General features: G+C 40.4%; 1 protein-coding gene across 3 annotated transcripts in view; it reads left to right on the plus strand.

The window, feature by feature from the left end:
• The window catches only part of LOC108415443 (paralemmin-1-like), a 42,458-nt gene that overhangs the window by 4,371 nt on the left and 13,190 nt on the right, over window positions 1–24,897 (plus strand). For 2 of the 3 annotated variants that reach the window (XM_037544591.1, XM_037544592.1), the window contains exon 2: window positions 22,104–22,155. The exons of the other annotated variant lie outside the window; for it this stretch is intronic. In XM_037544591.1, coding sequence (XP_037400488.1) covers window positions 22,111–22,155 — 45 coding nt within the window. In that variant the 5' untranslated portion in view covers window positions 22,104–22,110. The remainder of the gene's footprint in view (window positions 1–22,103; window positions 22,156–24,897) is intronic. 3 annotated transcript variants of the gene reach the window in all.

Consider the following 24,897-nt stretch of genomic DNA (forward strand, 5'->3'; position numbering starts at 1 on the left):
CTCCAACCTTTGATCCTAAATGAGCTCAAATAAGTTTGACGCATAGATGGATTTGCTCCTGTTGGCTGCTGTCGTCAGGGAGGACAGATGTGGTTGGATGATGTGGAAAGAGATGGCGCATTAGGAGCCCCAGGGCATTTAGGATTGTTTTGTATACATCATGATAGAAATCGCAGGAGATGCTTGTGAGTCATCATGCCTTCGCTAAGATCTCTGTACCAAAATGGCACGACAGCAGCACTGAAGTTCAGTCGTAGTACAAATTAAAGCCCTGGACAGGATCTGTTTGTATATAATGTTTTGCTGTTGATGCTTGAGGATTGTTAGTTGTCTAATTTCCAAATACCTTGTACCTCATTATAGGGCAAAGCGGTGGTGTTTGAATGCCGTGTGTACAAAAATGTAAATATTAACAAACCGCTGAGAGATTTTTAATGTTTATGTGATCCTGAATGTTGCTTCTTGCAGCAGTGACTGGTCTATGACTTTTAAATCTGGAAATGGCTCATTGGAAAAGGCTAGCTGACAGTATGTCAAGTATGTCATGGTTGACTTTAACACCACAGCTATGATCATGTTCTTGTGAAGGGTCAGTGTTAGTGTGATTATAAACTAGGCAAAATGGCTTGCAGTGGCAGTGTCATAGCTGTGCTTTTAGCTTTTTCATTATTTATAGGTCTCGGCTGTACTGCACAGACCGATTACTTTCAGATGAGGGGAGCCGCTTCTGAAAAGAGATCAGGCACAGTGAGATGGCTTCTATAACTATAAATATTGTTTTCCAGAATGAAACACAATCGGGTAGCCAAACAGCCATTACTTCTCCATCTCCATAGGTTTTTTTAACTAGTAACTTCAAAAATAGACAGGAAAAGGTATTATGAAACACAAACAGGCTCTCTTATGATGGATCTTTGAAGGCTCATCACTGCAGTGTGTGTGTGTGTGTGTGTGTGTGTGTGTGTGTGTGTGTGTGTGTGTGTGTGTGTGTGTGTATGTATGTATATATAAAGTTGGCTTCCATGCATTGGGAAACTCATGGGTTTCTTTTCATTGTTTTTGCTTACATGGGAAAAGCTGGTTTTAGTTATGGTGCAGTAAACTGGAACTCTAAAGCTCACTTGTGTCACGTGACCATTTCAATGTTGAAATCTCTAATCACCTCCACTAAGCGGATGATGATGATGATGATGATGATGATGATGATGATGATCACCTCTACTCAACCTGTGACTGTTGTATTTGATTTTAGTTCTTTTACTGGTTTTGAAATGTAGTATTTTGTTGAATAAATTAGTCGCTTAGCTGGTTCTGCCTATCCACTGATTTGTTTTCGTGACATATTTTATTGCTGTCTCCATTTCTTATTTGAGCCTTTACTCATTTTATTTTCCTTGTTAATTTTACAAACCCCATTTCTGAAAAAATGGTGGGACATTTTGTAAAATGTAGTAAAACAAAAATCTGTGGTTTTAAGTAAGTAAGTGATACTTTTTGATCCCACAAATGGGGAAATTCCACCTCCGCATTTAACCCATCTGTGAAGTGAAACACCACATACACGCCAGTGAACACACACACTAGGGGGCAGTGAGCACACTTGCCCGGAGCAGTGGGCAGCCCTATCCACGGCGCCCGGGGAGCAGTTGGGGGTTAGGTGTCTTGCTCAAGGACACCTCAGTCATGGACTGTCGACACTGGGGATCGAACCGGCAACCTTCCGGTCACAGGGCCAGATCCCTAACCTCCAGCCCACGACTGCCCCAATGTTAATTGTTAATTTGTTAATTCTGTTGAACCTTTATGTAACTGACAAAATATTAAATAAAAATGTCCAATCTTTTCACAAACCAGCTCAATTTTATTTTGTAAACATAACCAAATTTAGAATTTAATGGCTGCAACACATTCAGTTGGGAGAGAGGCAGGTTTACCACTATGTTACATCATCTTTTCTTTTAATTACACTTTTTAATCTCTTGGGAACTGTGGAGACTGATTGTTGCAGTTTTGCAAGTTTGCCCATTCTTGCTTAATACAACACTTCAGCTACTCAACAGTCTGTGGTCATGATTATGCTCCTTTTGCTGTTAAAAGACTGGATGGTCTCTTTTGTCTTTGGCCATGGAGAAATCTCTGACATTTTTTCCCAAAAATTAGCTGAAACGTGGACTCATCTGACCACAGCACACATTTCCACTGTCTTTTGGCCCATCTCAGATGAGCTGGGGCCCAGAGAACTCAGTGGTGTTTCTGCATAGATCTGATGTATGGCCTTCTTCTTGTGCAGTAGAGTTTCAAGTTGCATTTCTTGATGCCTCAAAGCTTGTGTTAAGTGACAACAGTTTCCCGAAGCACTCCCAAGCTCATGTGGCTATGTTTGACACAGTAGCATTTCAGTTTTCCATGCAGTGCCATCTGAGAGTCCGAAGGTCACGCACATTCGACAGTGGTTGCTCATGACTGAGACTTCTCCGGATTCCCCGAATCTTGTCAGAATAGTATATATGGTAGATGGTGAAAGACCTACGTTCTTTGCAATCCTGCATTGAGAAATGTTGTTTTAGAACTGTTTGACAATTCTCTCACAAATGTTGGCACAAAGTGGTGCCAAAGACAGCCTTAGTTCTTTTATACCCTTGTCATGGTACTCTCATCTGTTACCAATTTGCCTGCTTATTGTGGACTGTTTCAAGTCAGGGTAACATGGATATTCTATAAACTTTTCATTCCTTTTTTGCCCCATCCTAACTTTTATTTTGCAGGCATCAAATTCAGGATTTGTTTATATTTACAAAATGCAATAAGGCTGGTCAGCCAAAACATGATCATTTCTTTGTACTTTTGCCAGTTAAGTAAAGCTTCACGAGTGAACAAAACAAAGATTCTTGTTTTTATTGGATCATACTAAACGTCTCCGTTTTTTTTTGTTGTACTTTATGCATTTAGTTAGCCGTTCACTTGATTTGATTGATTTAAATTTCATGTTTTTAACTTCTGACCACTGTTGAACTTGCTTGGTACATTGTAAATGAGGGTCTCTCTATGTACTTCCTAGACAAAATATTAATTGATTCATTTGCATTTATCTACATTCATATAGCAAGAAAATATATTTAAAAGGGTTTAGAAGTGCTTATGGCTTTCATATTAATCGGCACACCCATAGAATGTTCCTTTGCGTTTGGTTTGTCTTCTCAGTCGAGTGTCTTCTTTCACCAGTGCGCTAAACACAAGGTAAAGGTGAGCGATGGTGCACTCTAAAATACTGTTAGTATGATCCTGAAAGTTGTGTTGAGCTACATGGACTGACTTTACCGAGAGCTTGCAGTCTGCCATCTTCAAAGTGAATCATAAATGTGCTTCTGTTCTTCAGGCAGGTTACAGGAAAATACAGATGGACTTCACTTAAGTGTGGGTTAGAATGTGTTTGGGGGTGGAGAAGTAAATCAGGAGACCATAAAGTTGGAAATTATTATCTAGATAACCAAACTATAACAGGGGTGAGTGTCTTTGAAATACCTCTAAATATACAGGGTGATTAAAAAAGATTAATCCGATTTCAAAATGATTTATTTAACTTGTAAATCATTACAGAACAAGGCACTGAACTGTAAATAGCTTAAGTGGGCATAAAGTTTATGTAATTTTATGGACAACGCCAATGCGATAGTTGAATTCATCCCAAACTTGACTGAGCATTCCGGGTGTCTCTGTGCTCACGGCTCTTTCAGTGCGATTTCGGAGATCCTCCGGTGTTGTGGAACCAACAATGAATGCTCTGAGCTGTTTTATGTTCACAGCTGGCAAAAATCACATTGCACAATCATAACACGTTCACTCTTATTGAAGTGAAGAGCGGAAAACGCTTTCTGCTCAGGGGTCTCCATCTCTTCTCAGACTGAAGGGAGCCGTCTTTCGGTGACAGAAACTCTATGACCCCGTCTTTCAATCGGTATGTGATTGGTTCCTAGGCGCCTCACGGTTGTAAAAAAGTGGCGCTTTGAAATTGCGTGAATCTTTTTGAACCGCCCGTAGCTTATGCTTGACATTTCAGCTTTTTTTGAAAGCCAAAACATTTTTCCAAACACTTTTGCTGCTGCTCTTGCACTCCTCTCTTCCTACCGCTCCTTTCCTACCCCTAGACGAGGGTGGCAGAATAATTGAGGAGAGGAAAGGAGCAGGAGGAATGGAGAGAACAAGCAGTAGTTGGGGAAATGGGACATGGGACTCCTCTCAACGTCATCAAATTTGATGTAGATTGCGAACTGAGCCTATCACAGCTTCTGCTTTAAAGCACACCCCCATTACTCCAGTTTCCAATTGATTCTGCAACACAGAGCTGGCCAATTCTCATTTGTGCCTTTTTCCATGTTTCATATGATTTAATTTTACTCCAAATATAGTTGTATTATGCCATGTTTGTGCATCCTCTCTGGGCATGTACACATTTGGTAGCATACATTGCTGTGTATCGTCAGTTTGAAGCCATTTCAGCAGGTATTTTAAGTGGCTTCTCTCGCCTCCTCTAATATTTGGATACCCAGTAAGGTGGTGTCACGAAATCGGTTTCCGGGGAACAGAGGAGAGAAGGAGGAGGAGGAACGGTGAAGAAAAGCTTTAACTTTCAGTGTTTCTGGACTTAGCATCTCATCTCTCTCACACACACACATTTCTTCCCTCTCTCCTCTCTCTTTCACAGACTTTTTGGAGGTAATCAGCAAGCACTAAGTGACCAGCTGGAGGGTTAAATTTCAGTTAAATTAAATGCACAAATTAGCTACCAAGTCCTGCTTCTTATCCGTGTCGTTTGTATAAAATTTTATCAAATAAGCACACATATGTTGAGGGAGTAAGCCATGTGGTTCATGGTTAATTGATGGTAGATGCCTACTCCTCTGCCATTGGGGTGCAGGTGGCAGGTTTTCAGCGTTATAGCTCACCCAATGAAATTCATCATCCATCCATCCATCCATTTTCTAAGCCGCTTCTCCGTCAGGGTCACGGGGGGGAGCTGGAGCCTATCCCAGCAGTCTTCGGGCGGAAGGCAGGATACACCCTGGACAGGTCGCCAGTCCATCGCAGGGCAGACACACAGACACAGACAGTCACTCACACACTCACACCTAGGGACAATTTAGCACACCCAATTGGCCTGACTGCATGTCTTTGGACTGTGGGAGGAAACCGGAGAACCCGGAGGAAACCCACGCAGACACGGGGAGAACATGCAAACTCCACACAGAGAGGACCCCGGTCACCCGGCCGGGGAATCGAACCCAGGCCCTCCTTGCTGTGAGGCCACAGTGCTACCCACCACGCCACCGTGCCGCCCGAAATTCATCATCAAGTTGGAAAAAAATTTCTTTGCCTTTTATATTCATACATGTTGACTTTTTTTGGCACTTGACCAGATATTTGTTGGTTCAGCATCATTCTAACTTATTAGCTTTGCTACTGACTCGTAAGTGAAGCCTCACGTTTGATGAAAATATAAAAGCTGCTTGTAATAACTTCACACGCAGCTTGGTGGGCTACAAAAATATATCAAATATATCATATATCAAAAATATATATAAGGAAAACTGATAACTGGAAGTTATATGCTGATATAATTCTTAAAGTGTTCATTTTCTTTAGAAGATATTCATTTCTGTTTTGTGAAATAGTTAGCCAGTCTATTTGTTATTCCATCCATTATCTTCCACTTCTCTGGGGTTCGGGTCGCGGGGGCAGCATCCTAAGCAATGAGGCCCAGACCTCCCTTTCCCCAGCCACTTCCACTAGCTCTCCAAGGGGGATTCCGAGGCGCTCCCAGGTCAGCTGGGCGATATGGTCACGCCAGCGTGTCCTGGGTCTTCCCCGGGGTCTCCCCCAGGTGGACTTGCCTGTGACCTTCTATTCAGACAAGTAAATTCATCATCCAATTGTCTAGCACAAACTTTGGTTTGTCATGGACCAGCGTTAATGTGAAGTCCTGTAAATGGTTTACGATACGATACAAAAATGACTGCATTTAAACAAATAATGGTGCAGTATACTTCAGTTCACTTATTCATTTTTGAACTGTGATGATTAGGCTTAGCTTATGCCTTTAAATCACTAATAAATCCTGAACGCTGGAGTTAATGTAGCCTGTAACTGCTAATTCACCAGCTTTTGAACCTAAAGATTGGTGTGCAGTCTGCTGGTCAACATAGCAATGCGGACAACAAGCTCATCTAGCTAGTAGCTAACAAAGTGGCAAAGAGAAAGATTTAAGACGAACATTAATAATTTGGAGACAGACATATTTGCATTTAGAAGCACTCTGCTGGTTTCCTGATCATTTTAATCTGCAACAAGAAACTGTCAAACACTAAAAAGTCATGAGGCTGAAGTCTCTCTGCAGTTAGGTTCTCATTCGAATTCTTCCGTTTCATCTTAAATGGTGCAGTAGGTACATTCTGGCGCCTCAGCCACCATTCAAGCTGTAATCTGAACAAGCAGCTGGCAAATGAGAAGCTGAATTCATCTTCGTAAAAAAACGTTGAGAGACACTTTAAAAGAAAGTGTCCTACTTTTGAGGAAAGATTTCCTGCTGGAGATTTGAGAAATGTGGCTGTAGTTGTGCTAAAGCTTCAAGCAGAGCAAAGTGAGTTTTCCTTCATATTATTATTATTATTATTATTATTATTATTATTATATTTGTCAGCCTGTACTAGAACATTAGTACATAATGAGACATATTTACAGCCACAGTGGTAAAATGGACATAAAATATTATGGCTTTCAAGGTGACTGTATTTTTGTTGAAAGGATAAAATGGCTCTCCTTAACATTTGGGTTGCTGACCCTTGCTTTAGTTATGCTATTATCAATATTTAATGCACAAAAAATCCTTTTAGCATATGAGTACAATTTGTTCATCTGATTACCACAGCTGCAGTAGTGCTAACTTCAGTTTGGCACTCTATAGGATTTGCAAAGCTAACAGTGGCGTGCATTGTTACGAAAGCTTAACCACAGACATGTGACACTTGAAACAGACATTCAGGTCATCTTTTTAATTTTTTTTGCATGTTGCACTTTTTTCATGACTCAATTTCAGTAGAATTTGAGCTTCGAGTGTCTCTTGGTGGTAAATATCCATAGATAAGTTAGCTTTTTAACTAACTCCGGTCACAGAAAATACAGAATACAGACCAATTAAAGCAAGCTTTTTACAACAGCCTGTTAACAGTGACTGTGCATGCTTGTGTATGTATTTGTATTGGTTCTTGATTAGATTATTAGACCTGATTGTTGAACCGAATCACAGAAGAACTAACCTTTGCAACACAAACTGTAAACTGTGTTGCTATATGCAATTTCTTATGTTGCAAAGGTGACAGATTATAGTATAAAGTTTATGGTGAGACTAATCACTTTCTTCAGCACATTGTAGAAACAAGAATGAGAAAAGTGTCAAGTTAATTAATCCAGGTATATCTTTGACCATTGGTAAGGTGTTCTTTGGTAATGAGGTTGAGTGTACCAATATTCAAAGTCCACCTCACACTAAGGCTCTATTTTATGCTATGATTAAGTATTAAAATCGCCTTTATTTGCCTCTAGGGCAAATGCATCAAGTTGCTCTCTCTGTAACAAGGAAATGCATATTTCAGCTCTTTGCCAAACAGGGGCTTGGTCACCAAGAATGCACAAGATGCCCAATGCATTGGTGCAAATCTCAAGTCATGAATGCACGATGGCCCATAGCTATACTACAGAACCTGCCCCTCGACAGCACAATGACATGGCACATTTTCACCATCAACACACTCATAATCTCCTGTTAACAAAAACGTGGCGTGCGAAAACATGTTTCAACTGAACACCGAAGATTAAGAGGCCTACATGAGGAGAAAAGCATGAGAAGGACGGAGGAAGGGTAAAGACTAGGTTAATAACACATTAACTGAAGAACAGAATCTTGTAAAATAACTTCCAAGGTATGTAAGCCTGTCATGGAAGCCATGAGCAAATCTTGGCTGGATTTCAGTGTAACTGCCTTTATTTGGCATTTCTCTAACATTTTCCCCTCCTTGTTTATATTCTCGCTATGTGGAGATGTTGTTCTGAGCTTGTTTGTACAGAACGTAGGGTGTTGTTTCCTTACAAATGGCAAACAACAGCTGACAGCATTAGGAGGGCATTCAGCTTTGAGCTGATCTGTGTGCAGATACAGAGAAGAAAAAGAGTACAATGCAAATTAATGCCTGATACAGTCAAATGACCTGATCTAAAAATATCAGTAGGGAGGGCTTCTTGGAGCACTGAAAGCCACTTTCACTAACCAAAGAGAAAAAAGGTTTGACACTGATTAGTGACTGTTAGGAAGACAAGACTCCGAGTTGGATGACCAGGTTTTCATCGGGGAACGTGCTCTAAATGTTCATGCTTAGGCAAGAATCATGCATGCGAGTGGTGGTACAGGCATACATAGAGTCCCCATATGGCAAAATATGTGTATTTGCACGCAAGAGTAATCTTCTGTGTGGTTCTTTAGATTCTAGCACTATTTATATGCAGTAGTGTTTTACAGCGTATGGCTTTGATGTGCTGATATCTGAATGAGTGGATCCGATCATCTTGGTGTATGCTGAAGTGGAGCTGGTGACTGGGAATTTGCTGTCTTTTCCCTTCAGTTTATTTAGTAACCAGATTCTTTTTGACGTCCTGTCCTGTCTTTGCAGTGCTTAGTTTGTGTGTCTGTGTGTGTTTGTCTGTCTGCAGGGTAATGGAAAATATGGTCAATGATTAAACGGCACATCAAAGTCACACTACACCCCCTGTCTACTGTATGTTAACACAAATGAACTTTACCCTCCACATGAAGACCTCAGTCAACAATAATAATCGGCTATTTATGGCAGAGATGTCGTTACCTGGGAAATTACCCATTTTTTTTAAAGATTTGCACAGTATGATTTAGTTCTTAAGTTTAGTTAATAGTTTTTGTGTGGTGAAATGGTTCTTCAGATTGAGGGAGAATGTGTTGTATATGGTTCTGTGCAGAACCTTTTTGAAAATGGTTCAATATAGCGACAAAAAAGATTCTTCTGTTGTTACAAGCTTGGCGTTGCTACGCTTATCTCCAGGGAGCTCTGTCCAGTGTAGTCTGCAAAATTACTTTGCCACCAGCGCTGTGTTTGCATGTAAATGAAATTTCAGTCTCAAATTCACAGCATGGTAGTAGCAGGAAATGACATTGCTTTAAGCAAGAGAGTCATCCGTGGAAGTTACCCGTTAAAGGCTGGTCTTGAACAAGAGAACTTACATTCTGCAGAGAGAAATACAGTCGCAGGGTCCTAGCAGCAGCGCTCGAGCAGCTGGGCTTCAGGGTGAAACTGGGGATGATTTGAAGGGTCAATGTGTGAACCGTGTTGTTAATAATTTAGACTGTACAGTACACATTAGAACAAAATTACGTTGCATTGGCTCAGAGTAGGGCGGCACGGTGGCATGGTGGGTAGCGCTGTCACCTCACAGCGAGGAGGGCCTGGGTTCGATTCCCCGGCTGGGTGACCAGGGTCCTCTCTGTGTGGAGTTTGCATGTTCTCCCCGTGTCTGTGTGGGTTTCCTCCGGGTTCTCCGGTTTCCACTCACAGTCCAAAGACATGCAGTCAGGCCAATTGGACATGCTAAATTGCCCCTAGGTGTGAGTGACTCCGATGGACTGGCGATCTGTCCAGGGTGTATCCTGCCTTCCACCCGAAGACTGCTGGGATAGGCTCCAGCACCCTCCCGCGACCCTGACGGAGAAGCGGCTTAGAAAATGGATGGATGGATGGATGGCTCAGAGTAGATCGGGGAGAAAAAAAAAAAGGAATACAATATAGTGCAAAGTGTAGTGCATGTGTAAACACGTATATCAACAGATAAATACATTTTAAATAAGTATTTATACAGAGAGTGTATTGCACTGGAGCTCCCAGGTATGAAGTAATCAAAAAAAAGAATTGGAGCAGCATTTTATTTAGAGTTCAGCAGTCTTATGGCAATTTACCATACTTAATGCATCATCTGACATCATCAACAAAAAATAACTGCAATGAAATAATATGGTACAATTGTTCCCTAAAGAAATACAGTGAAATGACCCAGAATGGTGCAGGTTTATTTATTTATTTATTTGTTTTTGGTGGATTGTCACCAGCATTAAAGCAGCACTTTAAGACGTAATTATATACTTCATTCAAGAGTAATGATAAATGGTGTGGGTGTGTGTGGGTGGGTGTGAGGCTGTTTATCATTAATTTTGAATGAAATCTATATAAAAGTATATAAATGCACTTGTTTCACAATATAAAGATGCATTATCACAGGGGATGAATTTGTGCAATCTCCATCCATTTTTGAATTTATTGAAAATAAAGGACAGTCATAGTCTCAGCTCTTTGAAAGCCTTTCTGGGCAGAGGGTGCAGAGAGGGAAAAAAACCTCTTCCTTAATTCCATGTTTATTTTTGGAACAGAGAAAAGTGGAACATCCTGAGATTGGAAACTGTAATTTTAGGTTGATGGAAATGAAAAGCTCTCCTGTCCATGAAGACTGTGATGAATGTCATTTACTGATATGTAGTGCTTCTGTTTAGCGTGTATATGTGAGCAGTATAAGCGAGTCATATACCTTAAAATATCATTAAGACCTGAACACCTATTTTACAGATGAGGTTCCCAAGCAGTGGCGTATCGAAAGACCATTTAAAGGAACAGGTGCTTGACTGGAGATTGAAGGAAGTGTTGCCAAAACTGTCTTATTTGAGCAATAGTTGAGCAATAGATGGCTTAAAAACCTCCCTTTATGATAGGAGAAGTGCTCATCTAGGACGTCCTCCCAGCTGCCCCTGTGCTCATGCTGGATGAGAGATGAAATTAGCCAAGCATGGCCGGAAAGTCTGTCCTCTTCTGGCTGAGAGACGGCTCCGAGTGCCACAGAGCTGAAAAATGCAGCCGTCTCCTCCCTTTCTCCTTTTTTTTTTTTTTTTTATTTTTGGACTGGCTGCATTTGTGCGGGACATGCTCACTGGCTCCCATTGTGTGAAGGATTAGGCAAGGCGAGCAAACATCTTCAGGATTTCCACAGTGTGAGGTTGAGGACACATTTATGGGCTTAAACAAACTTGCACTTAGAAGTGCATACAGTATGACCAAGAATTTGTCATGGTATAACTGAAAGTACAAATGGGTTCAGTGTATAAATATGGTGTAGTGTATTTGTGGGGTTTTTTTTGTTTGTTTGTTCAAATAAATCAATTTTGGATGCTTAAGTAAACCTATAGATTAACAGTGGTGCAATTTCCTGGGATGTCCCCTCATATTTAAGGAGAACCATATTTTAAGTAAATCCTGAAATATTTTAATTGGATGAAACAATAGAAAGTAATATAGACAGATGTGAATAATGCTTTCTAACTGTAGCGAGATTTTCTCCATTTGTTTCATACGTACACTCGAGCTTACATCTACCCCTCACAGAGCAGGTACTATTTGGGTGGTGGATCATTCTCAGCACTGCAGTGATGCTGATGTGGTGGTTGTGGTGGTGGTGGTTGTGCTGTTATGAGTGGATCAGTCAGTGTCCACTCTTATTAGACTCCCCTACCTTGTCAATACACCTTGTAGATATAAAATCAGAAACAGCTCATTTGCTGCTGCACAGTTTGTGTTGGTCATCTAGTCCTTCACCAGTGGTCATCCAGCTTTTATATATATATATATATATATATATATATATATATATATATATATATATATATATATATATATATATATATATATATATATATATATATATAATATTTGTTACAGGATACACAGATGCCTGTTATATCAAAACTGTTATTTCTTCACATTATGTTGATAATTTAGTTAATTTTTGAGTGTTTTAAACTAAAAATCGTACAGATTGCACTTTTAGGGATTCGTCCATTGAGGAGCTTATTAAGGGAAATCAAAAGTGGTCCTTCCATGGTGCCCTTGATGAAATCTACCCCGTCATGTGTAGCTAATTGTGTGCTGTCTGAAATTAAGGAAGGAGCATCAGTGGACGAGAACTGCTGCATGAGGCAGTCGTAGGCTGGAGGTTAGGGAACGAGCCCTGTGCCTGGAAGGTTGCCGGTTCAATCCCCTTGGCTGACAGTCTATGACTGAAGTGCCCTTGAGCAAGGCACCTAACCCTCAATGTATAGGGCTGCCCACTGCTCCAGGCAAGTGTGCTCACTGCCCCCTAGTGTGTATGTATGTGGGTGTTTCACTGCACAGATGGGTTAAATGCAGAGGTCTAATTTCACAGTGTGCAAACAGTGACAAATGGTTCTCAGTTCATTACTAGCTTGGACAGTGAAGCAGAGATTTGTAAGTCTCTCTCCAGGAAATACAGTCATCCTTCACATGCTTGTGAATGATATGAATAGCAAAAGTAGAAGTGAATCACTCTCAGTAGTTGAGCGAAAGAAGTAGCAGAGAGAAAGACAGTGAATGAGCAGATGATTTGGAGCAGTGCCAGAGTGAAAAGTTAAATGAGCTGTGTTAACATTTGCTCCCTGGAAGGCTCTCGCCATTGTTTTAATTACTTAGTGTTTGTCAAATTGTCAGTCGAATAAATACATGTACACTTACACAGTTCACATCCTCGGCCTGCTTTCTAGACCCACCCCCAGAGATGAGTTGATCAACTCTGACAGCAACACTGAAGCTGCAGGAAGAACGTCTATGCACGATTCTGATACTGGTTCTTAATGTGTAACTCGGTAATGGCTTCTAACTTGGGGGGTGGGGGAGAAAATATCCCACCATGAATTTGAGCTGTATGTGCTTGTGTAGCTTGGCAGCATCTGTATGACCGACATGATGGAGTGGAGAAGGCAGTGTTGGATTAGTAATGTGTATCTCCTCAAAGCCATTTTCTCTCTCTCTCTCTCTCTCTCTCTCTCTCTCTCTCTCTCTCTCTCTCTCTCTCTCTCTCTCTCTCTCTCTCTCTCTCTCTCTCTCTCTCTCTCTCTCTCTCTCTCTCTCTCTCTCTCTCTCTCTCTCTCTCTCTCTCTCTCTCTCGCGCACACACAATCACACGCCTGGAGGGAATGTGGACCTGAGTGAAAGCTGAAATCTGGTGTAATTTAGTGCATGGAATGTGTATGTGTTCCCAGATGCCAGCGGAGGGCTAACATTTGGCCTACTTCAGGCCATTTACTGCCAAGGCTCACTGTTTCTTTGGTTTCTGTGAAACTCCCGCAAAGTGCACACATGCCTTTTCATACAAACATGCTATCACATTCACTTCCTCGTTTATTAAAGCAAACATGAAAAGAAATAAAAACATTTTTGCTGACAATGAAATAAACAGTTGGACATTAAAAGGGAAATGAATGTTTTGTCCATCATGAAGACTAGAGCAGGTTATAAACACTTTGCATAAGGCAAATACTTTAATTATACATAACAGCACTTTATTTATTTAGAATTTATTAGTTTTATTGATTTCTTATAAATATATACAACCCCATTTGTGAAAAAATGTAAATTAAAAACAATGCTATGTTGTGCAAAACATTTAATTATTTTAATTAATTTATTAATTTGTTTATTTGACAATCAAAGACAGCACATCAAATGTTGAAATTATGTAAGCCCCTTTTCAATTTGATGGCAGCAGTATGTTTCAGAAAAGTTGGGACAGGGTGCTAATGCTAAAAAAAGCCTGGATTTTAATTGGCAACAGTTCAGTAACATGACGGTATAAAAAGAGCATCCCTTTCAGAAGTAAAGACGCGGGGGGGCTCAGCACTCTGTGAAAGACTGTGGGTAAATAGTACAACGATTCAATAATAATGTTTCTCAATGTAGAGTAGCAAAGAATGTGGGGATTTCATCATCTACATTACATAATATCATTAAAAGATTTAGACAATCTGAAGTAATATCTGTATGCAAGGGACAAGGCTGAAGACCAGTATTGCCTCGCCAGGATCTTTGGGCCCTCAAGCGGCACTGCACTAAAAACATGATTCTGTAGTAGAAATCACAGCATGAGCTCAGCAACACTTTTGAAAACCACTGTCTGTGAACACATTCATCTCAACATTAGCAAATGCAAATTAAAACTATGCAAAGAAGAAATCATAAATAAAGAGGACCCAGAAACGCTGCCACCTTCTCTGGGCCCGAGCTCATTTATAATGTATTGAGGGGAAGTGGAAACATGTCCGGTGTTCCGACATGGACACGGTGTCCTCCAGTCTGAAGACCATGAGGCTAGTTATCAGTATACAGTTCAACAGTCAGTATCTGTTATGGTATGGGGGCCCATTAGTGCACATGGTATGGGTGACTGGCACATCTGTGTAGGCACCATTAATGCTGAAAGATATATATATATATATATATATATATATATATATATATATATATATATATATATATATATATATATATATATATATATATATATATAAAATGTATGTGTTTTGGCAACATATGTTGCCATTCAGACAATGTCTTTTTCAGGAAAGGCCTTGCTTATATCAGCAAGACAATGTCAAACCCCATTCTGCATGTATTACAGCAGCATTGCTCTGTATTAAAAAAGTTAGGGTGCTTAACTGGCTTGCTTGCAGTTCAGACCAGAAATACAACAAAAACGACACCAACTTTTGAGCAGCTGAAATGGGTAAGAATGGGTAAACATTTCATTTTCAAAACTATAGCATTTAGTCTCCTCGGTTCCTGAATGCGTACAGGAGCACTGTTAAAAGAAAGAGGTGGTAAACATGCCCCCCTCTCATATTTTTGGAACGTGTTGTTGGCATCAAATTCAAAATGAATGTAGGGTTTACATGATTTACATATGATTGCATTTTGTTGTCATTTACAGTGTGTGTGTGTGTGTGTGTGTGTGTGTGTGTGTGTGTGTGTGTGTGTGTGTACAACAATTATATATTGTAATTAAAGCGAAATCCAGGACCTATAATATATCGCTGCTGTCGGAAGAAAACCTTGTATCTCCAAAATAGTAACTTTACAGGAGAAGGAAAAACCTATTTCACTTTCAATGTAAGTCAATGGAACCAGAATTTTTCCCATATTTTGGGTAATTTCTTTTAGGCCATTCATCATAAAATTTAGGAACAATGTAAAGAGCAACAGATACTTTCAAATTATGTCAAAAACTGAAAAATGCCAAAAATGGGGATACAAGGTTTTCTTCTGACAGCAACGATATGAGCATTTAAAAGGACAAAAATAAAGTGAATGAAATTAAAAAAGAAAAGTATTTGCACCCCATTTCCATTATTTTCTTCACATAGTTGCTTTTTATTCTTAAAGAGATCATTAAATAGGTATTGGGACCCTTTATAACTTCATAAACAGTAGAAGTAGATTCAGTGAACGTTATAGTGTAATATAAAACTGTAATGTAATGGATAGCTGCCATAAATGAAACGACAACCAGACAGTGCATTATTGCAAAGGAACATGACCTTGCTGACTGAGGAGTCTCTGGCTCTGCCCTATCATGAAATCTTAATTAACTGCAAGTGTAAGAGATTTCTAAAGAGAAAATTAAACTAAATGCTTAAAACTATACAAATGAGTCAAATAATTGTACTAATGGGTGTCATTTTCAGCATGTTTTTAAAATGTGGCGCTATTGTTCAGATGTATTGTTTGACAGATGTCTTCAAGCATCTCAATATTACATTTTCACTACATTGCCTACCCTTCGTGTGAACGCAGTATTTTCTACTGATGGCGCCCTATGCCACATTTCAAACCCACAGCTGCATCCACAAATGCACACATCATCTGAGAGGACAGTTCGCTCTAAAATAAGCTCATTTGAGCTTGAGCTCTCAGCTTCAGGGTAAGTGCAAAGCTCAAAGAGCAAACGGGATGAGAGTGGCTTTAAAAACAGGACAGCCTGAGGTCAAAGTGGAGTGCCTGAGACGTTCATGTCTTACAGCTGAATAATGCATTACAGAGTACAGAGGTCCAACACAAGAGCATCTTCGTAAACAGGCTTTCTAAGACATAAAGGTCCGTTTTGTCTCGCCATTATGGTTGAACAGTGTCATTGAAAGCCACACAGTGTAGCATCTACAAGCTAATTGAGGTGAATGAAGTGGATTTGAGCTTAAGTGAAGGCATTTTAACCTAGACCAATCTCCTAACAGGCAGCAAAGAGATTGCTGTGCTTACTTAGCACGCTCACACACCCATAGACGTATGGAAGACTGTACACTGAAGCATGCGCTAAATCAAAGAGACAGAAGGGAAATGCCACTTCCCCACCATGTGTGAAGTCTCTTGGTGAAAAATCACTTGCTGTCATCCATCATGGGGGTGATGAGGGCTACCTAGACTTATCTGCCTCCCACACACGCACGGAGTCATCGCCATGTCCCGCAGCTGGAGAGCCATCAGTTCAACATGACTGAGTGCTCTATGTTCTGTGAGAGCCCTTTTTATTTGTGTGTGTGTGTGTGTGTGTGTGTGTGTGTGTGTGTGTGTGTGTGTGTGTGTGTGTGTGTGTGTTGAGGGATGTTGTAAAAGAAAATTGGGGGTGGGGAAGAAAAAGCAAGGCTGTGTCAGACAAAGAGAAAGAATAACCGTTGTGAACACCGTTCTTGAGGCCTTTTAATAAATCATTTCTCCTGGGGGCTGGTGGGCTACGCAGCAACTGATTAAAGCTCTTTTCCCAATAAGCTCCTACCTGGCAGAACAGAAGCTTTGTGACTAGAGGTGTTTGTAGATCCATTATTCTATACACAAGTTTCACAAAAGGAGTCAGGAATATCCAAGACAAAGTTACACAAAAACTTGATCCAGCTTTAACCCCTTTATAGAGAGGGGGAAATGGGTAAAGAAGGAATTCTATCAATTAAAAAAAAAAAAAGCAAACAATCTGCATAATTCAGTTGTTAAGATGTAAACATTTCACAGCAGTGGTACTAGGAACTAGCCATCCAAGGGGCTGGTTCCAGTAAACCTGTTCATTAACAGTGTTGGTACATATTTTGAATTTGTGAGTTTAAATTAAAGTGCATTCTTAAATTATAAAGGGGACAGTTCACTGTTTGAAAATGAATAGCTTGATATAATTGAATAGAAAATAGCTGAATAATGAATAGCTTAACATGTAATGCGTAACATGGGATCTGTTTTAGGGGAACGTCTGGAACTCAATAAAAAGAGCCAAATCACCTTGTTGGTAAAACCGCACGCATCATTATTTTAAAAATTCATGTTTTCATGTCACTACTGGGATAGGCTCCAGCATCCCTGCGACCCAGAACGATAAGCGGCGTAATGCCTCCAAAAGCTCCTATTTAGAAAGCTATTATAGGACATCAGTGATAGATTATTGACCAGACCAGTGCCCACAGGCCTCAGGATGCCCGAGACCACAAGGCCCAAGGTAGCTCAAAGACAGTCCAGTATAGATGCAGAAATGACATGGACGAATAGCCATTGAATGTGTGATAACTAGCTAAATAAAGGCTCCTCATTCCAGAACCTTCCACCACATTTAGACCACTAAGATCAAAAGTGTGCCAAAATATAAGCAACAATATTACAATTACATATTACAGGATAATGTTACCAACAATACATTTATTTGAGCATATTTTTCCAGTGATGTACAAAAGCACACATATAAAAACATGTTTTTACCATTGTTTTTGTGTTATTGTCAGAATTTGGGGGTGGAAGCTGTTTTGTATAGTGGAGGAAGCACATCGAAGTCTCTGAGGCAAGTGTCCTGCAGTGCAGTACTGAAGCCCAGACTGAGATATTGTGTTCAAAGTGCTCCGAGTAGATTGCTGGAGGTCCACCTCACATTCCCTCTTTCTGTCAGTTAATGTGCTTCTCTCAGTGGGCATTCAACAGATTCAGTTCTTGCCTGGAGTGAACTCTGCTCTGCATGTTTTAGTAAGACTGAGGAGCCTGAACCAGGTGTTCTCATTTTCTTTCTGCCGTTTTCTCACTAAAATTAGGCTCCGTGTTCTTAATAGCCCTACAAATTGGGCTTCTTTTTTCATTATGAAACTGTGTCAGCCATTATGGCCCAGTGCAAATGGAGAGCCTGCATTCACCATCTGGTGAAGTAGACAGCGGAAGCGAAGTCATTGTTGCTGTCTGTAGGCTCCAAAATGTACAAAAGAAATACAAGAGCCAAAGAGATGGAGGGAAAAAAACTCTAGAAAGAAGTTCTGCTGTGATAAAGGGTTTTTTTATGGGTCAGTTGAAGGTTACGCCATTTGAGTTTGCTACTGAAATAGCAACAAGCAAAAAATGAACTTTTCTTTGAGTTGCTCAGAACTTATTCTCCAGAGATACAACCGATCTCCATCTGCCCACTGCTATCCGGGTTAAAAGAGAGAGCTGATGCATAAGGACCCATATGATCAGTGTACATCATATCAGCCTCACTTGCCACGGGAACTGTGTCCTCGGCCAAGAAGACTGTGAATAAATCTGCTATGGGATATTAATTTGACCCAATTATACAGTTCCGTTCCCTTCTATCTTAAATGTACGGTAAAATGTCATATTTCTTACTGAGGACAGCGGTGCACTGTGGCTCCATGCACACATTTGCTTTTACAAAAATGTCTCCTTTAAAGAATTATCCATTGAAAGGTCCTTTTAAGAGATTTAGCCATCAATAATGAGCCTCTGGCGCATTGCTCTTAGACAAATTAAGGAATGTGGATCTGTTAATATTGTTATATAAAGAGTATTCAACAAAGTATTTATCTTTAATCATTTCAAGTATACTGTCAGCTTTAGGCTAGCTGCATGGCTAACCACTGCCTCACAGTGGCAGAGACTTTTTTTCGTCAAAACTGTGCATGAGGCAACATATTATCAATGGTGTGGGAGCCAATAGGAGTAAATAAATAAATAAAAATTTTGACAACCATCCCTCAGTCCTCCAAATGATCTCACGTAATCTCAAGAAATGGGCAGGATACGTCCCACTGGGCCCCTCCCTTCAGCTTTGTGCCAATATTAAAGCAATGAACACTGCGTTTTTATGAATATGAAAGAGACATTGCATCACAGGTCATTTAAAATTTTATGAGATTCTTGAAAGTCATATTTAATGAAGGCTTAACACCTACCATTTAGCCACTCCAGACTTGGAAGAAAGACTCTGTGAAAATGGGAACACAGTTCTCCACAACAAACCTGCCGTGAAAACACTAAATTATGCATATCAATGTGTTATGCCATTTCAGCTGCTTCTATAGAGGTGTTTAACTGACCACTGCCCTGCCATTTTTCTTGCAAAGCTCTGTCATGTATAGCTCTGTTGTTGTCTGCTTTGCAGCAGACAGATTTGTAGAAAGCTCTTAGACAGCACGCATGCAAGTGCTGCTATGATTTCAATGTGTCGGTGGAAATAAGAATTGCCATGGCAACAGCTGTGTCAATAAACCTTGAGTACAAAGCAAGAGCTCTTATCTTCTCCACCAGTGTTTGTACGTGTGTGTGTGTGTGTGTGTGTGTGTGTGTGTGTGTGTGTGTGTGTGGGAGTGTGTGGGAGTGGATCACAAGGGAATCTGTAATGTCTTTTTATCAGGGCCCATCATATAATACCACTAAGGGACACATCAGTAAAACATCAAAGTCTGTTCAGACGCACTGTGTATTTTCTCCTACATGTTAAACCCACTGCACTGTTTCTTCTACAGAGCAATTGGGAGACTCTTGTGAGTGTGCATGCGAGTGAGAGAAAGCGAGGGAACCTTCATGATACTTTTATTATTGTGGATTCCTGTCTCTGGTGGAGCAACACTGAAAAACCCAGGGCCTGGAGGAATATGAGTGCATTCAGGACATTTCACCCACTCCAAAGGGCACTGAATCAAGGTTGACGATGAGCTAGCCTGTACAAAACTTCAAAAACAAACCTTCCAGCGCCCGTCTTTTTACAGTTCACAGTGCCTCCTGGATGATATATTCACAGCCATAGTTTTGCGCAAAAAAAACAAACAAACAAACAAAAACTAACATTCTGGTTACCCCAAAAGTCAGTCAGCCAAGATGTATTTGGTGTCTGAACTTTGCTTCTTTAGTTTTGCACTGAAGTTACATAAGGCTAATGTCACTAAAAAGTTTATTAAAGCTCATTAATACTAATTAGCGTTGTGCAAATCATCTCACAGTGTCTAATTGAATCACTTCCCTCAAACTGCTATGAGCTCTTAAGGGAATCTCACCAGTTTTTCAAATGTTTAGTATTACTAATTGAATGGTCAACAAAGTCATTCAGAGATATGATGTGAAATCCTCGGTTCTAAGGAGATTTACATTTGCAGCATTTAGCAGACACTTTTTAGCAGAGTGACTTACAAGAAGTGCTTTGTCTATCTAGAGAAAGTATCTTTGCTGGTTACCAGTAGGTTAGAGAGAAAGACAGTCCTGAGCTCAGATACTGATAGAAACAAGAGTCACTGTAGATACAGAGAGAAAAGGAGCAGAGTTGAACACACAACTCTGTGCTGTTCAATGGAATACAATAAGATACGGTACAATAAACTACAATGAACTACAATACAATACAATACAATACAATAAACTACAATACAATAAACTATAACACACAGTGCAATACAATAAAATATAAGTGCAGCGCAGTATATTGCAATCAGTACTTAATTCAGTGCTGATTTAAGTGCTGTGTAAAGAGATGCGTTTTCAGTCTGCGTTTGAAGACAGCAAGAGACTCTGCTGTACGGACAGTCAGTGGGAGTTCATTCCACCACTTGGGTCCCAGTACAGAGAAAATTCTCGACGCTTGTCTTCCACGCGCCTTGAAGGATGGCAGGTCAAGCTGAGCTGTACTCGAAGCTCGAAAGGCTCGTGGCAGAGTTTGAGATTTCACCATTGCCATTAAGTAGATAGGGGCTGGTCCATTTTTGGTTTTGTAGGCAAGCATTAGGGTTTTAAATGTGATGCGGCTACAGGAAGCCAGCGAAGGGAGCGCAGCAGCTGGGTGACGTGTCTGAACTTGGGCAGATTGAAGACGAGCCGTGCTGCCGCATTCTGGATGAGTTGCAGAGGCTTGATGGCCTGCATGGGAAGACGGCCTGCATGGGCGGCCTCTCGGGTGAGGAAGGGTCGGATTCTACGGATGTTGTACAGGAGAAACCTGCATGACCAAGTCAGGTTCGCGATGTGACTTGAGAACGATAACTGGCCATCCAGAGTCACACCAAGACTTCTTGCCTCTACAGACGGAACAATCAGAGAGTTCTCGAATGAGATGGAAAGATCATGATGAAGACCTGTAGCTGCAGGGATGAATATCAGCTCAGTCTTGCTAGGATTGAGCTTCAGGTGGTGAGCTGCCATCCATGAAGAGATGTCAGAAAGACATGCTGAGATGTGACTGGAAACCTGGGTGTCAAAGGGTGAGAAAGAAAGCATTAGTTAGGCAGAAATTGTGGAAATGGATGGAATTCCCCTTAAATTTTCTCAAACAGACTTGACTGTGTTTGCCAATCGTAATGCTACGGTAACATTTAGTAAAGTTTTAGTAGTATTGTGATTGTTTTGGTGACGGGTTTAGCTCATTTTGAGCAACGTTAACAAGAATGCTAGCCAGTACATGACTAATAGTTTTGAACAGTGTACACACACAAAATCATGTTTTAATGAAAAAAAAAAAGCTAACTTAATAGCAGAAAATGTGTTTTGGTAGTGACGACTCAATGTTTCACACTGATTTTCAGACTTTGGTACACATTTAGTGGGATCTAACTGCTCAGCATGTGGCCATGAGGGACGGGATTGCAGTTTCTCTTCCTTCTCTAAAATGCAGGGATGTGGCTAAAATAAGATTTTGCCTATGGCCTAAAACTACTTGTGTTTTGGTAGTGACATGAAAACACGGGACAGCATTTTGAGTGAAGTTTTTTTTTATTATTATTACAATAATAAATCTCAAGAGAAATTAAACAGTCTTTTAAAAAAAAAAAAAGACTACATTCCGATTATATTTTTGTGAGCGCCCTTTATAAGTTCTAAGTGTGTCCCAGTGCCATCACTGCTCTGGTTTGCTCATTGCAGGGTCGGGATGGACGAGGCAGAAAAGTATCAGCAGAGGCTGCAGGCCATTGCAGTGAGTAACACTACATTCAGACATCCTTTTCTTACACACATAGTGAATATTTGAGTGATCTTATGTAGAAAAGCTGCCGCTGATTTACGCTGTAAAAGGATGGCTTCTGCACTCAAAGGAAGATAATGGAGTGAGGTTACACTTGAGGCACACCGATGGAGGTGTTCACTTGGAGACTTGAAAGGAAGAAAGACGGAGAGACCTTGCAGAAGAGAGGTAGAAAATGCCTGTGTGGTTGTGAATGAAGCCGCTTGGTTCAGAACATGATTTTCATTGCTTTGGACCAGGGGTTACCAAACCTATTCTGGAGCATCACTACTCTGCACATTTGTGTTTGGAAGCTCTAACACAACTGGGTTAGAGGTGTTGAATGATTTATTTGTGGTTGGACAAGCTTTACAGAATATTGGCACAAGTCCAGTTTAAAGGGGGTTTTTGAGTTCAGAGAAAATCACTATAATTGAATAACTGAGATGTAAAGAGTTATTCGGAGTGGTTTCATGTGAAATAGTTAAATCTAGAGAAGAATTGGGAACAATTCTGGCCCATTAAGTTTCCACTTTTAGAAAGATGGTTCTTGAAGGGTTTTTGAAGTGTTGTAGATGGCTTTACATACAGCCTTTTTAAAAATCGTTCTTTATAGCACCAAAAAGGTCAGAGCATTTCATGTCAAACCACATGTCATGACTACATTTAATGTGTGTTATTAATTTCAAATGACATTTTTGTGCGCAAGTGAAAGGTTGCAATATTAAGATACATTGGGGTGCGTTTTTTTGTCATGTAACACAGGATGAAGGCAGATTTGTTGCCATTTCCAAACTCACTAGTTTTGATAATCTACAGCAGCATAGTCCAATCCAGTAGCATAGCATCATAAACTGAACACTGCGTTTTATGCCGCAAAACGTCTCAGGAAACCTAAAAAACCTTTTCTTTATAAATGGATTAATCTTGCCTTTGTGGGCACACAATAAGTGTATACATATGTGCTGTAAGTAAATTTCCAGTGACCAATGACCAGTGTATTTAGCCAACATTCTCCTCTCTATATGAACTGGACAGCCTTGAGTAATGCCTGTTTAAGCAGGCCATCACCAATCGCCAATAACAGCACTGATGTAGAGTGTCCAACATATTGTTGTGGTGGACACTGGCTCGGTTACTTGGTAAAGGAGCATTAGGGGTGCAGTATGCAGTGTTGCCCCATGGGATCCAGCCCCAGAGATAAAAAGGGACATTTATTGGTGTTTTAATGCATTATTGTTGTTATTCAGTTAGTCTAATATCTGTTTATGTATTGTTTGTGTTATTTTGTGTTGGGCTGTGGGTTAGTTAGTCTGGGGTTCCAATGAGGGCGACCGTAGCAGGTAGCAGTGGCCTAACTGCTGTTTCAGTGACTGTCTGAGCCTTTTGTGCTGGTTTTAATAAAGAGCGCTTATCGTACCCGAAATCACTGCCTCTCACATGTCTCCTTCACCAAGACCTTACAGTATGTTCCCTAGCAGCCTCCTCCTCTCTGTTCAAGTCAGAGAAATCCACTGTGAGTTAGGAGCAAAAGCTAATTTAGCAAGCTTTTAGCAAGAACGTCCATTCGTCTGTTCTTTTGGTCAGATGGCTGTGGCAGCATTCCCTGGTTGCACACCCAGCAGTAAAGCCATATACACAGTGGGGTCTACAACACCACCTCTAAATCCTCCTTCACTCATTTCTCCCCACTTCGCTCACACTGTTGTGTTTAGTTGTTCTTCAGTGACATGCGGGCTGGGAGTGTTGGAGTAAGGGCTGTCAATCACACGCTCATTAGAATATTAAGTCCACACACAGGCATTTCTGAGATATGTGTAAGCATAGGTTAGAATGTTTTTATATTTTTCTTGTTATTCTCTCATTCACATTTTGCTGGATATTTAATATAACACCCATTTTAGTACCATACAGACATTTTTAAAAATTATGCCATTTCTTAGGACTTTAATGTATTTCTAAACTGCATTCTTGCCAACATTCCATAAAGCTTGTCCAACCTCCAACAACTGCTATAAAAGAATGAACATGTGGGTGGAATTTGGTTAGGTTAATTAGCCGATTAGTTGGATCAGGTTTGTAAGAGCAGAGAAAAGGATGCCAGGAAGGCTGGTCCAGGACAAGGAACCATTGTTTTGAGTGCTAAAGAAAATGATATTAACATTAAAGAAAGTAAAATAGCGGAAAGAGAAAATGAAAATGACGGAGATGCTGAAAGACAAATTGACATGAAGCAGAAGAGACCAAACGAGAGGCAAGGCTCAGATGCCCCGCTGTCATTTCTGCAGTTTAGTGTTTCTTAGAAAAGTGACGCTAACGCCACTCTTCGCAAACTGAGCCTGAATCAGGTTAGAGCTGTTAATTCAATTCAGCTCTGAGATTAGGCTTCTTTGTTCATCTAATCCAATAAGAGGCATGGGTGGCACAGAGGAGGGACTCTACCAAGCTATTTTGAGTTGAAAGATCTGTAGGCTGCAAGGGGCTTCTGTGTTGTTTAGACTTATGAAGTCTACGTAGGATGTTAGAATGGAGATTTGTAGGAAGCATGTAAAGCCTGTATTATATGTGGCATAAAATGAGATTGGATAGCACATTTCTCAAAGCTCGCTGACATGAAGGGCTTAGATGCTGTCAGTATATTCCAGAATCTTAATTTAATCTCTAGGACATAAGAAACTTGAGCTCGTAGGCACTGGTTTCAAACTAGTTTGGTCA

Source organism: Pygocentrus nattereri, chromosome 14 (assembly GCF_015220715.1).
Source record: "Pygocentrus nattereri isolate fPygNat1 chromosome 14, fPygNat1.pri, whole genome shotgun sequence".
Classification (NCBI taxonomy): domain Eukaryota; kingdom Metazoa; phylum Chordata; class Actinopteri; order Characiformes; family Serrasalmidae; genus Pygocentrus; species Pygocentrus nattereri.